Genomic DNA, 15,000 nt, shown 5'->3' with positions numbered 1-15,000 from the left:
TACCACCAAAAAAATCTCTATTTGTGGGAAAAAAGGACGTCAATTTTGTTTGGGTACAACGTTGGACGACCCCGCAATTATCAGTTAAAGCGAAGCAGTGCCGAATTCGCAAAAAGTGCTCTGGTCAGGAAGGGGGTAAAATCTTCCGGGGCTGAAGAAGTGGTTAATTTTGAAAGTCTGCAGTCAGAAGGTGGTGACGGCCATCTTGGTACACCTCCTACTGCTCAAAACAGACTCATGGGTTCCTAAGCATATATGCTCACTTTATTCCTACGAGTCTGAAATTCAAGACTTGGCTGGGTTTAAAGAGGAAGTAAACCCTGATGAGTTTACTTCCTCTTTTTTTCCTTGCAAAGGTAAAGCATAATGGACTACTAAGCATCGCATAGTAGCCCATTATGTGTCACTTACCTGACACAGGAGCCAGCGAAGTCGCCGCTGTCCTCTGTAGTCCGCCGCATCCATCTTGCTGGTGGCGTCTCGCAGCTCCGCCGCTGTCATTCGGCGAAGCCGCGATGACGTCACTCCCGCGCATGTGCACGGGAGTCGACAAATGCGGCAGCTCCATTCTTGGAACTGCCGCGCTCAGTGCGCCTGCGCGCCGCTGTCTACGGCGCATGCGCCGTAGACAGCGGTGCCCGTTTTCGGGCAAATATCTCCTAAACCATATAGGTTTAGGAGATATTGCTTGGATCTACAGGTAAGCCTTAATCTAGGCTTACCTGTAGGTCAAAGTGGTTTGTAAGGGTTTACAACCACTTTAACAAGATGTCCGCTGCTGCCTTCTGACTGCGGCTGTTCTGGCAGATCAGGAAACCTGTTAGCGGTGGAACTTCCGTTCGCCGATCTGACGGGTTTGCTAATCTGACAGAAAACCTACCCAAAGCACGTAGTAATGGAAAGAGTTTGGCCAGTCTTAGCCTTAAAAAACAAAAAAACAAAAAAGTGACTGGAAACCTGGATTTCAGCTTTAGCCTAGGAGTATGGGTGCTCAACCTGTGGCCCTCCAGCTGTAGCGGAAAAGTCCCATCATACCTCTGCCTTTGGGAGTCATGCTTGTACCTGTAAGCCTTGCAAATGCCTCATGGGACTTGTAGTTCCACAACAGCTGGGGGCCCACAGGTTGAGCACCCACTAGGATCACAGATATGCGGTGTGGGAACGCAGAGATCCCTGCACCACATTTGGAATCGGACTGGGTTTGTGACAAGCTGTGGGCATCAATACAAAAGTTAACAGGCATCATCTCGGTATTGTTTTTTTCAGCTAGGGGTTGGCTTTGTAAAAGCAATTCTAGCAGCTAAATAGCCCATTGATTGCTTTTACAAGACCTACCCAACCCCCACCTTCTGCTGCTCTCCAGTCCCACTGGGAGATCTGAGCGTTCAGTCAGCATTTCCGCTGGCTTACCACAGAGATCCTGGAGGAACAGAAGGTCTCCAACGATCTCTATGGTATAGGAAACCGGAAGATACCAGCATTTTTGTCACTTCCATTTTCCTGGTGTAAACAGGGCTATTTTTAAAGTGGTTGTAAAGGCTGAAGGTTTTTTTTTTACCTTCATGCATTCCCTGCATGTAGGTAAAAAAAAAAAACTTGTGTGCAGCTCCCCCCTCAGCCACCCCTTATACTTATTACCTGCGCTTGATCCAGCGATGTGCAGGAGAAGTATCTCCTCCTGATTGGCTGAGATGCAGCAGCAGGAGCCATTGGCTCCCGCTACTGTCAATCACAGCCTGTGAGGCAGGAGCGGGCAGATCCATGCTCCCTGTGTCTTAGGCTGGATTCAGACCTATGCATTTTTTGTGCTTTTTTCATTTTGTAGATTTGCACTACAGTCCATGTACCATGGTTTCCTATGGAACACGTTCTGTAGTGCAAATCTGCAAAAAGCACTAAAAATGCATAGGTGTGAATCCAGCCTTATGGAGAGTCGGCAAGGGAGCGAGCGCACGAATGCCCCTCACAGCAATCTACTTGCCACAGGGGCACTCTGCAAGGAGGCGGGGCCCAAAGTGCCTACAGGGGACCAGAGAAGAGGAGGATCGGGGCTTCTCTGTGCAAAACCATTACACAGAGCAGGTAAGTATGACAATTTTTTTTTTTGATTGTTCCTTTACAATCACTTTACATTTGTAAAGTATCTGAATAAACCGATCTTGGTGTGATCAGATGCTCGTAAAGGGCAGAGGAGACATCTGGGGTCTAAAGAAGAAGGAAAGTGTTCTTGTCCCCCGTGCACAAAAGCAAATGCACGCATTGGTCCCATGCGTAAACAGCGATCACACCACACCTGTGAGGTATGGGCACAAACAGAGTGAGCGCAATAATTCTAGCACCAGACCACCTCTCCAACTCTAAACTAGTAACCTGTAAAGGCTTTTTAAAGCATTGCACATGACTATGTAGTTTGTCGCCATTCCACAAGCATGTGCAATTTTTAAAGCGGAGTGCCACCCAAAAATGGAACTTCCACTGATCGGATTCCTCCCCCCCCCCCCTCTGGTGTCACATTTGGCACCTTTCAGGGAGGAGCAGATACCTGTATAATCCAGGTATTTGCTCCCACTTCCGGGCATACATCACCGATGTCACGCTTCAGAATTGCGCCCGCTCATGGAATGGCGACAAAATTTTAACCTTAAAAATCTCCATAGGCGATGTTTAAAAAATTCTACAGGTTACAAGTTTTAAGTTACAGAGGAGGTCTAGGTCTAGAATTATTGCTCTCGCTCTACCGATCGCGGCGATACCTCACATGTGTGGTTTTAACACCATTTTCATAAGCGCCCGCTACTCATGTATGCGTTCGCTTCTGTGCGCGAACTCGGCGGGACGGGGCACGTTTACATTTTTTATTTTTACCTTTTATTTACACACTTTTTTTTCTAAACAATGTGTCACTTTTATTCCTATTACAAGGAATGTAAACTTCCCTTGTAATAGAAAAAAGCATGACGGGACCTCTTAAATATAAGATCTGGGGTCAAAAAGACCTCACATCTCACATTTACACTTAAATACAATAAAAAACTAATAAAAAAAAAATAGTCAAAAAAAAAAAAAAAAAAGGCCTTTTAAGAGCTATGGGCAGAAGTGATGTTTTGACGTCGCCTCTGCCCTGCAATGTTATGAGATGGGTGGGGGCCATCTTCCCCTCACTCGTCTCCATACCAAGGAAGGAGAGACATCCGATCGCCTCTGCCACTGCTGACTACTCCAGAGCGCAGGAATGGGGCCCCTCTCCCGCCGCCGATAAAAGTGACCTTGCGGCAAATTCGCCGCAGAGGCCACTCTTAGCGGAAACCGGACTGCTGTCTGAAGAAGAGAATACCGGGGTTATGGCCGCTAGCTGCTGCCATAACGATATCCCCCTTCAAAGTTAGGAAGTATATCATCCTGCGGCGGTCCGCAAGTAGTTAAAGGGTTCTTTCCTGCCAATTTATCAAATCAGATCCTATTTAAAACACAGAAATCTCCATATCTAACCTGTCTCGGCATCCATCCGTGCAGTCGCATCCCACCATATAGTCCGTGCACGTGTTAATAAATACTCCTCTGCCGGGAATGCGCTCTTTACTATATGCCACCTGTGGAGGAGGGGTCCTGTCTATCTCATTGACGCAGGACAGGGGCACATCCTCCTTGCCGTAGGTGATGTCGGGGATATAATAGAAAGGTTTTTGTGGCTGGAACTTGCGGTCCACCAGAACATACGGGTCCAAGCAGAACATTTCCAAGAACAGCATGTCACAGTTGGTCTCTAAAACATAACGCTCGATCTCGGGCATGGTGCGCAGGCTCAGGCCGCACGGCGTTTTGTAGATGACGTGGAATCCCAGCTTGCGGTTCACCCGCCTCCGTGCGGTCATACGCCGGAAGTCGTACAGCAGCGGCACCAGCAGAGGGTTCTTGCCCCGATGATTTACCACTCGGATGCGGGACAAGCACGAGTAGCTACAGATGTGAGGTAGGTAAAACAGCTTCTCCATAGGAGCCTTATAGGTGATCTCCGTCGGCAACGCATTTGTCTGAACAACTTGAAATGGCGCCACGTTTGTCGCAAATCTATAGGAGGGGGAAGAGGAACAATAAGACATACATAGTAAATTATGCGTCAGGAGCTGTTATTCTTAAATCAGTATTCTCAATGCTCTTGTCAGTCAATCAATGCATCCTAGGTGCACAATCTTACATTTATCGACATTAACCCTTTCATGCCCACGCCTATTTCTGACATTTGTTGCGTGCAATTTTTTTTGCTAGAAAATTACCTAGAACCCCCAAACATTATATAATTTTATTTTCAAACACCCTAGAGAATAAAATGGCATTCATTGCAATACTTTGTCACACCGTATTTACGCAGCAACTTTTTTTTTGGGGGGGGGGAATACACTTTTTTGCATTAAACAAAACAGTAAAGTTAGTCCAATTTTTTTTTTTTTTATATTGTAAAAGATACGGTTACGCCAAGTAAATTGATACCCGACATGCCACGCTTCAAAATTGCACAAACTTTTAATTGCGTCTTTCAAGTGCAATTTTTTCGGGAAGAGAGACACTTTCATGAATAAAAAAAAAATAAAAAAGGTAAAAAAAGTCAGCCCAGATTTTCCTTAATTTCCATTTAACTTTGCCTCTAAAAAAAAAAAAAAAAAAAAAAAAAAACTGATCACTTTTATTGCTGTCACAAGGGATGTAAACATGTGTCAGTCACAGTAATAGGTGGTGACAGGTACCCTTTATGGAGGGATCAGGGGTCTAAAAGACCCCAAATCCCCCCTTTGCATTTCAAGTGCCAAAAACTGCGATTCTGAATACTGTCTTTTTTGTTTAAAACTGTGCCATTGGCAGCCGAGTAAACCGGATATGACGTCATAACATCGCTTCTGTGTTTACACATAGGAGACTCGATCAAAGCCCTTTCCAGCTTCGTTACCGTCTCACTCTAGCCGGCGGAAGTGCCGGATTGTTACTCGGGTCACCCAGGAAGAGCAGTGGAAGGAGGGGGACATCACCTCATGTCCCTTTGGGATAACAGCCCACCGCATCAGTGGTTTTCCCTAAGGAGCAGACTGCCCACTCTAAAAAAAAACGGCACCGGGGTTATGCGGCAGCTGCTAAAGGGTTAAAGTGATTCTAAATCGTTGCTAGTTTTTCTATAAAAGCAACAAGCATGTTATACTTGCCTGATCTGTGCAATAGTTTTGCGCAGAGCAGCCCGGACACTCCCCTTCTGGGGTCTCCTGCTGGTGCTCCTGGCTCCTTCCTCCCCACCAAGTGCCCCCATAACAAGCCGCTTGATATGGGGGAACTCGTGCTTTTAAGCTCCCGAGTCTCACAATCTGCATTTATTGACACAGGCAGCGGGTCTCCACCCCGTCCTCTCATCACTGGTTGCGATTGACAACAGCGGGAACCAATGGCAAAACAGGTCACGGGGTGAAGAACTAAGTGCAGGTCTGTGAAAACTTTGGCTATACTTCTCCTTTAACCACTTCAAGACCAGGCCTATTTCTGACACTTAAAAGTTAAAAATCAGTATTTTTTGCTAGAAAGTTACTTAGAAACCCCAAATATCATATATAATTTTTTAGTAAAGACCGTAGAGAGTAAAACAGCGGTCGCTGCAATATTTTATGTCACAGCAGTTTTTTCCAATGCAATTTTTTGGGGGAAAAAAAAATACACTTCATTGAATTTTTGTAAAAAAACTAAACAGTAACGTTACATAGTTAGTAAGGTTGAATAAAGACACCAGTCCATCCAGCTCAACCTGAGTGTCTACAATTGTCCCCATCCCTGTACAGTGCACACTGACATTGGCCCCTACCCTCAAGGATCCCACAATCCAAGGTCCCCCATTCATATACTAGGGCCAATTTTGTACAGAAGCCAATTAACCTACCTGCATGTCTTTGGAGTGTGGGGGGAAACTGGAGTACCCGGAGGAAACCCACACAGGCACAGGGAGAAGATGCAAACTCCAGGCAGGTAGTGTCGTGGTTGGGATTTGAACCAGCGGCCCTTCTTACTGCTAGGTGAGAGTGCTAACCACTACACCACTGTGCCGCCAGAGATCACCAAACAACGTTATCACAATTTTTTTGTATATTGTCTTATCAATTATTTTATTAAATTATACAGATATAAAACCTTACATATCATTCCAAAAACACAAGAATGGATTTATCTCCTAGAATATATCATCCTCAAAAATGTCAAAGTTCTTACAAAAAGTAAAAATGTATGTCCCCATTTCCTATTACATAATGTGATAGAGAAATTATATAATATAATATATATATATATATATATATATATATATATATATATATATATATATATATATATATATATATATATATATATATATTTTTTTCTCAAAAGGGGCGGGTGTATTACATCCACCCCTTTTGAGAAAAGCATCTGCTCATTATAATAACCAGACCCGAGCATCGTGTTGATTGTGTTTAATGTATAACCATGCATCCCCCCCCTTGCAGTCTTTATAACCATACATCCGCCCCTTCGAGAAAAGTATCCGCCCCTTGCAGTCTTTATAACCATACATCCGTCCCTTCGAGAAAAGTATCCGCCCCTTCGAGAAAAGTATCCGCCCCTTCGAGAAAAGTATCCGCCCCTTCGAGAAAAGTATCCGCCCCTTCGAGAAAAGTATCCGCCCCTTCGAGAAAAGTATCCGCCCCTTCGAGAAAAGTATCCGCCCCTTGCTGTCTTTATAACCATACATCCGCCCCTTCGAGAAAAGTATCCGCCCCTTGCTGCACTAAATAAATTACCAGCGTGAGCATCAGGAGCGAGAGGCGCGTTGATTGCGCATTCGCCGCCTACAGCTGATTTTTCTGTTTTAAATTAACCATTTTAAAGAATCTTTACTCTAAGCAAAAGAATTGCGATTTTCATTATTCCCAGAATCGTGTAGCTCTACTATGCATCTGTATAGGGATCTCATGAACTTTTTACTTTTGCATTTTTTTTTTTCCATTTCACACATGAGGTCACAATACTGAATATATAGTTATACTAGATTGTTATCCAATAACCACTTCAACAAAATCACATATAGGTACGTGATTTTGCATGAAGTGGTTAATCACTTATAAAAAGAGATGTAAACCCTGCAATTTCCCTATTACAACCCTGCAAGTGCATCAGCTGATTCACAATAAAATGACTTCCATTCACTTTAAACAGCGACACGACCAAATAAACTGTTTTCTTCAGAGCAGAAACAGGAATCTGCAAAGTTTGTTAAAATCCCTGCAACGTACATTGCTTCTTCTCAACAAAAGGAGGGCTGTTTATTAAAAGACGGATAACTCACCTTTGAGGCTGTGTGATTTGAATTGTCTGGTTAGTCTGAATTGCGTGTATCGTTGGAATAGTCTGTATCGCTTGGAAGGTGTGAACAGTCTGAAGAGTCTGAACAGTCTGAATCTGCATTTGGTTGGTCTGATTCTGCTGGACAGGCTGGGTAGGCTGGGTAGGCTGGGCAGGCTGGGCCGGCCGTACAGGGGTGGTGGTGGTGGCGGCGGCAGCGGGGGCAGCGGGCTGCTCACAGGGTACAGGAGACGATGGCCCGGAGCCTCCAGATCCTGGGCGGAAGGATGTACTTTTCTTCGCCACTTGCTTCTTGGACTGAGCCTGCTGGCTGTCAGAGCTGAAAAGAGAGGCAGATAGAATTCATAGTCTCATGTGCTGCAATTCTGAGCCCAGAACTGGGCTTTAACCACTTGCCGACCGCCGCACGCCAATATAAGTCGGCACAATGGCAGCGGTGGGCAAATGGGATTACCTGTATGTCCCCTTTAATTGGTGGGTCCTGCGGACTTTATGTCCACCGGTGCCCCAGCGATCGCGTCACGGAGCCTCAGAACGGGGAGATGCCTATGTAAACAAGGCATTTCCCCGTTCTGCCTAGTGACATGACAGATCACTGCGCCCTGTCATCGGGAACAGTGATCTCTGTCATGTCAGTGGTAGCCCACTCCCCCCCCCCCCACCACAGTTAGAATCACTCCCTAGGACACACTTAACCCCTTCAGCGCCCCCTAGTATTTAACCCTTCCCTGCCAGTGTCATTTATACAGTAATCAGTGCATTTTTATAGTACTGATCGCTGTATAAATGGCAATGGTCCCAAAATAGTGTCAAACGTGTCCGATATGTCCACCATTATGTCGCAGTCACGATAAAAAAATAATAATCGCAGCTTTTTTTTATATATATATTGGGGGATATTTATTATAGCATCGCCCCCTATTGTTTAATCCCTTCCCTCCCAGTGTCATTTACACAGTAACCAGTGCATTTTTATACCACTGATTGCTGTATAAATGACAAGGGTCCCAAAATAGCGTCAAAAGTGTCCGGCATAAAAATTGCAGATCGCTGCCATTACTAATAAAAATAAAAATGTTAAATAAAAAAAAAAAAATGATCCCCTATTTTGTAGATGCTATAACTTTCGCGCAAACCAATATACGCTTATTGCTATTTTTTTTTACCAAAAAAACATGTAGAAGAATGCCTATCGACCTAAACTGAGAACATATTTTATTTTTTTAGATATTTTGAGGGATATTTATTATAGCAAAAAGTTTAAAAATATAGCTTTTTTTCAAAATTGTTGCTTTTTTTTTTCTTTTTTTATAGCGCAAAAAAATAAAAAGCAGGAGGGGAGCAAATACCACGAAAAGAAAGCTCTATTTGTGTGGAAAAAAAAAAACCAGTACATCAATTTTGTTTGGGTACAACGTCGCACGGCCACGCAATTGTCAGTTAAAGCGACTGGTCGGGAAGGGGGTAAAATCTTCCGGGGCTGAATTGGTTAAAAATAATCCTAGGCAGAATGGACTCCCCATAAGCTGCTTCTGTGAAACATGCAAGTCCATCCTCAGTGATAGAGGGATCTGTGTAAAGTGCACCGATTGGCCACCCAGGCCCAGGAAAACTGAACCCTCTGGACTCCATATACCCTTTCGGGAAGCTGCAGGATCTCACCCTGTTGCTTCCTGGTAACCAGGAGTCCAAAGGCTTCGTTCATATCTAGGCGAGTTTTCAAATGAACTGGCCGCAGTGCCAGCATTTCCCACAGGAAAAAGGTTCCTGCACCGTTCTAATGACGCAGTGGCCGGGAAATCGCACGTTTTTTGTGCCATGCGATTTCCCAGCAGTTCCTGCACCAGAAAACACACTGCATTATTAGATGCGTGGGGGTGCCATTCAGAATGAATGGCAGCCCAGCGCGTTTTCAAGCATGAAGTGCGTTTTGACTGCGGGGTGGTTGTTGGTTTTGGTGCGATACCCGTAGAGATGTGAACCAGGCCTAGCGCCTCTTATTTAGCTGTTGAAAGTCAGAACCCTGGGTGGGCAGATTTTGACAGCTGAATGAGTACAGGCGACTTTAGTAGAAGAGAGTACTGGAATGGAAGTGCCAAAAAAAAAAATCAAGGGGCTCCAGTGGATATTAAGCACTTGCTTACTGGGCACTTAAACCCCCTTCCTGCCAAGACCAATTTGCAGCTTTCAGCGCTGTCACACTTTGAATGACAATTGTTTGGTCATGCTACACTGTACCCAAATGAAATTTTTATCACACAAATGGTGGCATTTAAATCACTGCTGGGTTTTTTAGTTTTTACGAAAAAAGACTGGAAAAATTAAAAAAATAAAAAAAGAAACAAAAAAAAATTCATCTTTTATTATATAAAATTTTGAAAACAGATAATTTTTCTCCTTCACTGATGTGCGCTGATAAGGCTGCACTGATGGGCACTGGTAGGTGACACTGATAGGCAGCACTGACAAATGCTAACTGGGAGTTTTGAGGCCAGTATTCTGAGAAAACCCAAACTGACTACAGATCTGACATTTTTATTGAACATTTTATAAAGTTTTTTTTTTTTGTTTTTTTTGTTTTGTTTTTTTTATTATGATCCACTGGAGCCCCTTTTGACTGCAAGGCTATTTTCTGAAAGGTGACTTTAGCCTTTAACCACTTCAGCACGGCAAGGATTTACCCCCTTAATGACTAGGCAATTTTTTGCGATATAGCACTGCGTCGCTTTAACTGACAATTGTGCGGTTGTGCGATGTTGTACCCAAAAAAAAAAAAAAAAAAATGTATGTCCCATTTTCCTCACAAATGAAGCTTTCTTTTGGTGGTATTTGACCATCTTTGCGGTTTTTATTTTTTGCGCTATAAACAAAAAACGAGTGCGAATTTTGAAAACACACACACTATATATATATATATATATATATATATATATATATATATATATATATATATATATATATATATATATATATATATATATATATAAATTTTACACACACACACACACATATAATTTTATATACACACATTCATATACATATATTTATATATTATTACGCGTGTGGGTATACATATATATTTATATATTATTACGCGCGTGTGTGTGTGTCTGTGTATGTGTGTATATATATATATATATATATATATATATATATATATATATATATATATATATATATATATATATATATATATATATATATATATTATACACACACACACACACACACACACACATATATATATACACATATACATACATACATACAGAGAGAAGTTTAAAAGCTCACAGGGGCGGACTGACCATTCGGGCACTGCCCGAGGGCCCCATGCCACTAAGGGGCCCCACACCTTTATGGTGTGTGTGTATACGTGTGTGTATGGTGTGTGTGTATATACACATGTGTGTATGTATACGTGTGTGTATGTATACGTGTGTGTATGTATACGTGTGTGTATGTATACGTGTGTGTATGTATACGTGTGTGTATGTATACGTGTGTGTATGTATACGTGTGTGTATGTATACGTGTGTGTATGTATACGTGTGTGTATGTATACGTGTGTGTATGTATACGTGTGTGTATGTATACGTGTGTGTATGTATACGTGTGTGTATGCGTGTGTGTGTGTGTGTATGCGTGTGTGTGTGTGTGTATGCGTGTGTGTGTGTGTGTATGCGTGTGTGTGTGTGTGTATGCGTGTGTGTGTGTGTGTATGCGTGTGTGTGTGTATGCGTGTGTGTGTGTGTATGCGTGTATGCGTGTGTGTGTGTATGCGTGTGTGTGTGTATGCGTGTGTGTGTGTATGCGTGTGTGTATACGTGTGTGTGCACGTGTATACGTGTGTGTGCGTGTGTGTGTGTGGCCCCATAATCTATTGCCTGGGGGCCCCATAATCTCCTATTGCCCAGGGGCCCCATGAGTTGTCAGTCCGCCCCTAAAAGCTCATTAGAGTTTTCGGAAGGATCAAAATATGTTTTTGCAATATAACAAAGGTACATTCAACCATATATTTAACAAACTAAATCACATTTCTGCACAAGCTAGTGTTTTTAAGCTAGGCCTCGTACAGGGTTAAAAAACAAAAAAAAATAAAAATAAAGATATAGCATCCTATTTACACCTATCAAATACTAAGACATCTAGGAAGTATGAACTCCATTAATTAGAACTTACTCTGTGTCGATAAGTTGGGGTGATGGGATTGACTGAGGTGAGCTTGGCTCTGTAGGTTTATAAGGAGACTCGCTCCCAGTAAGATCATGTGTATATTGTACCACGGGTCCTTTACTCCGCACAGCACCTGCAAACACAATAAGAGCTTCCATCAGATCCCACCCTTCAACAAAACCATATTGTAAAATCTACAAAGTGTCCGAGAGGTCTTAGGAACCAATCAGCAGCTGGAATCAATGGTTGATGTTCTTCTGTTCCACAAGGCTCCTCATGTCAACTCACCAACATTAGGACGTGTTCGCTGCTGTCCTGCTTGCTTTTTCTCTTGAGTGGAAGCTGTGGAGGTCTTCATGCTAAACATGGGCTCCAGGCGGGTGGAGCCTCGATAGATCCACTCACAGCGCTTATCATCCTGCAATTTACAAACATGCTCACATTTTGTCATTTACACACACACATACAAAACCCTTAATCATATTCATACATTGGAGATCACACTAGAGAATAGTCAAAAGTATCTATAAATGTCTGCAGAAGTATACAGTACACTGCTTCGAGTCCTGAATTGGGTCACCCTCCTAGAAGATTGGGTGGTAAATGCCAGCAGAGGCCCATACTATGCGCCACAGGGTGCACAAGTCCAAAAGACACTCTGCGCTCTAAAAACAATAATTTAAACACTGGTAACTGTAAGAGGCGTCTAAAAAGTTTGGTGAATGGTATCAGAAAAACAAAACAGGAGGATACAAATAAAATGACCTTTATTGGCCTTCAAAATAATCACCATCCTTCACAACACACTTTTGGGAACGTTCATAAAGCTTCTGGAAACTGTCAAAGGCCTCTTTAGGAATCGATTGCAAAACTGACGTCAGACATTCTCCGATTGCCGACATGTCCACAAACCATGCGCCTTTCACGATGCCCTTCAGTAGGACTTTCGCAGGCAGCACTTTTTGGGTCACGGGGAAGATGGTGAACGCCATTCCATCGATCGGCGCTTGGATTCCAGAGAAAAAGGATGGATCCTGGTCACACATGGTAATGAAACCCCCAGAGGTTTCCAACAATTTTGTCCTTCTGTCAGCTTGTGTGGCACAAACCTGAGCAGAACTTCCCGAAGATTTGGGCAAGTGGGAGGATGATGTCCTTGCTCATGTCCAATTCCTCCACCAGCATAGAGTAAGTCGCCGATCTCACGCCAGCATTTGTCACACTCGCTCAATCGTATCTGGGGGTTCTGCTCGTCAACGGCCAACCCAAATGTGGCTCATCCTTAGTCGTTTCCTTCCCGAAATCAGTCTTGAAAACATTTGAACCAGTCGTAAACACATTTTCAGCTCACGGCTTCCGTCCCTTATACTCGCACCATGCGTCTGTTTTCTCCAATTTGTAGTAGAACTTGATGTTCACGCCATTGCACTGTGAACCCAACCTCTCACGGACTACATTTGACCGCCCACAGCAGGTTTACCCTAGCGCATCCCGTGTACTCCACACTACGTGGCCCTTTTTGACGGGTCTCTGGATAGCCAGGTGCTCGCACCTCGCCCATGTTGCCGTCGAGATATCAGACCATTAACCAAAATTTTTTTTAGACACACCTTGCATTCACCAGAGCAAACATGAACTGAGAGCCCTGCCTAGGAACTCCTCTACTGATGCGTTTTACTGACAATACTGGGCTTAATAGTAGAGGACTATGAATAAGTCCAGCCTTGTCTTGTGTTTGAAACGCGTAAGTAAAGGAAGTCCCAGGTGGGGGGGCTCTTTGTTCATGTCATCCACATGAATAGTTAACAGGGTTTAAATTTTCCTTGAGTAAATGCAGTCAATTTTTCGGGGGATTTGTGCTATTGAAAATGCCGGTCCTTTTTTTCTCTTAAGTTTTAGGCCATCACTTTTATTCCCGTTTTACACCATAAAAATATATAGACACTGATACATGCAGCCTGCTATGTACTATAATTCCTGGACATTTCAGTACAAAATATAAAAAAAATTCTTACCAAGAATAAAATCTTCACCAGGCTCCCGTCTACCTCTTCCACTTTAGACTTCCACCAGGTGCCCTCCCACTCCGTTTTTATCAGCTGACCGCTCTTGAGAAGAACCATAGGTCGGTTGGGGTACGAAGTGACATATTCTTCAATGAAGTCCCGGCATGACACATCTTCAATATCTTCCCAGGTTTTGCTTACTGGGCAATAAAAAGACAAGGAAACCATTAAGAGACCCATGCATGTCACCTGTTCTAGTGTGTATACTGCACTGTCACTGTACTTTATCAATGAAACCCTACAGAATATCTTCCCACTGCATGGGTGACTGCAAGAAGCATGCATGTCCCACTTACAAGGATCACAGGTCTGTAAAAGTGAACATTTCCCCTGAGTATGTCTATGGAGTAGTGCTGGCATACATACAGTTGTGCTCAGAAGTTTACATACCCTGGCAGAATTTATGACTTCTTTGCCATTTTTTCAGAGAATATGAATGATAACACAAAAACATTTCTTTCACTCATGGTTAGTGTTTGGTTGAAGCCATTTATTATCAATCAACTGTGTTCAACTGTGTAATCACAATAGAAACTACCCAAATGACCCTGATCAAAAGTTTACATACCCCAGTTCTTAATACCGTGTATTGCCCCCTTTACCATCAATGACAGCTTGAAGTCTTGTGGTTTATGTGGATGAGGCTCTTTATCTTCTCAGATGGTAAAGCTGCCCATTCCTCATGGCAAAAAGCCTCCAGTTACTGTAAATTCTTGGGCTGTCTTGCATAAACTGCATGTTTGAGATCTCCCCAGAGTGGTTCAATGATATTGAGGTCAAGAGACTGAGAAGGCCACTCCAGAACCTTCACTTTATTCTGCTGTAGCCAATCACAGGTCGACTTAGCCATGTGTTTTAGATCATTGTCATGTTGGAATGTCAAAGTACGTCCCATGCCCAGTTTACGACTGATGAATGCAAACGCTCATCCAATGTTTTTTGAGAACATACTGCATTCATCAATTTTGACCAAAGTTCATGTTCCTTTGTAGCTCGCACATCCCCTAAACATCAGCGATCCACCTCCATGTTTCACGGTAGGAATGGTGGACCTTTCATCATAGGCCTTGTTGACTCCTCTCCAAACGTAGTGTTTATGGTTGCAGCCAAAAAGCTAAATTTTGGTCTCATCACTCCAGATTACTTTGTGCCAGAAGGTTTGAGGCTTGTCTGTGTGCTATTTGGCATATTGTAAGTGGGATACTTTGTGGTATTTGCGTAGTAATGTCTTCCTTCTGGCGACTCGACCATGCAGCCCATCTTTCTTCAAGTGCCTCCTTATTGTGCATCTTAAAAACAGCCACACCACGTTTTCAGAGAGTCCTGTGTTTCACCTGAAGTTATTTGTGGGTTTTTCTTTGCATCCCAAACTATTTTCCTGGCAGTTATAGCTGAA

General features: G+C 43.2%; 1 protein-coding gene across 1 annotated transcript in view; it reads right to left on the bottom strand.

Annotated features, from left to right (window-relative positions):
- Window positions 1-15,000, bottom strand: part of SETDB1 (SET domain bifurcated histone lysine methyltransferase 1) — a gene marked incomplete in the record, with an annotated part of 81,304 nt that overhangs the window by 25,911 nt on the left and 40,393 nt on the right. Inside the window, 5 exon segments of the mRNA XM_077464241.1 lie at window positions 3,490-4,068; window positions 7,349-7,684; window positions 11,545-11,671; window positions 11,827-11,956; window positions 13,554-13,744. Coding sequence (XP_077320367.1) covers window positions 3,490-4,068; window positions 7,349-7,684; window positions 11,545-11,671; window positions 11,827-11,956; window positions 13,554-13,744 — 1,363 coding nt within the window.

Source organism: Lithobates pipiens, unplaced genomic scaffold (genome assembly GCF_037356315.1).
Source record: "Lithobates pipiens isolate NorthernLeopardFrog02 unplaced genomic scaffold, aLitPip1_a1.2 Scaffold_30, whole genome shotgun sequence".
Classification (NCBI taxonomy): domain Eukaryota; kingdom Metazoa; phylum Chordata; class Amphibia; order Anura; family Ranidae; genus Lithobates; species Lithobates pipiens.
The sequence above is the reverse complement of the archived record's forward strand: the minus strand, read 5'-3'. Positions and strand labels throughout refer to the sequence as shown.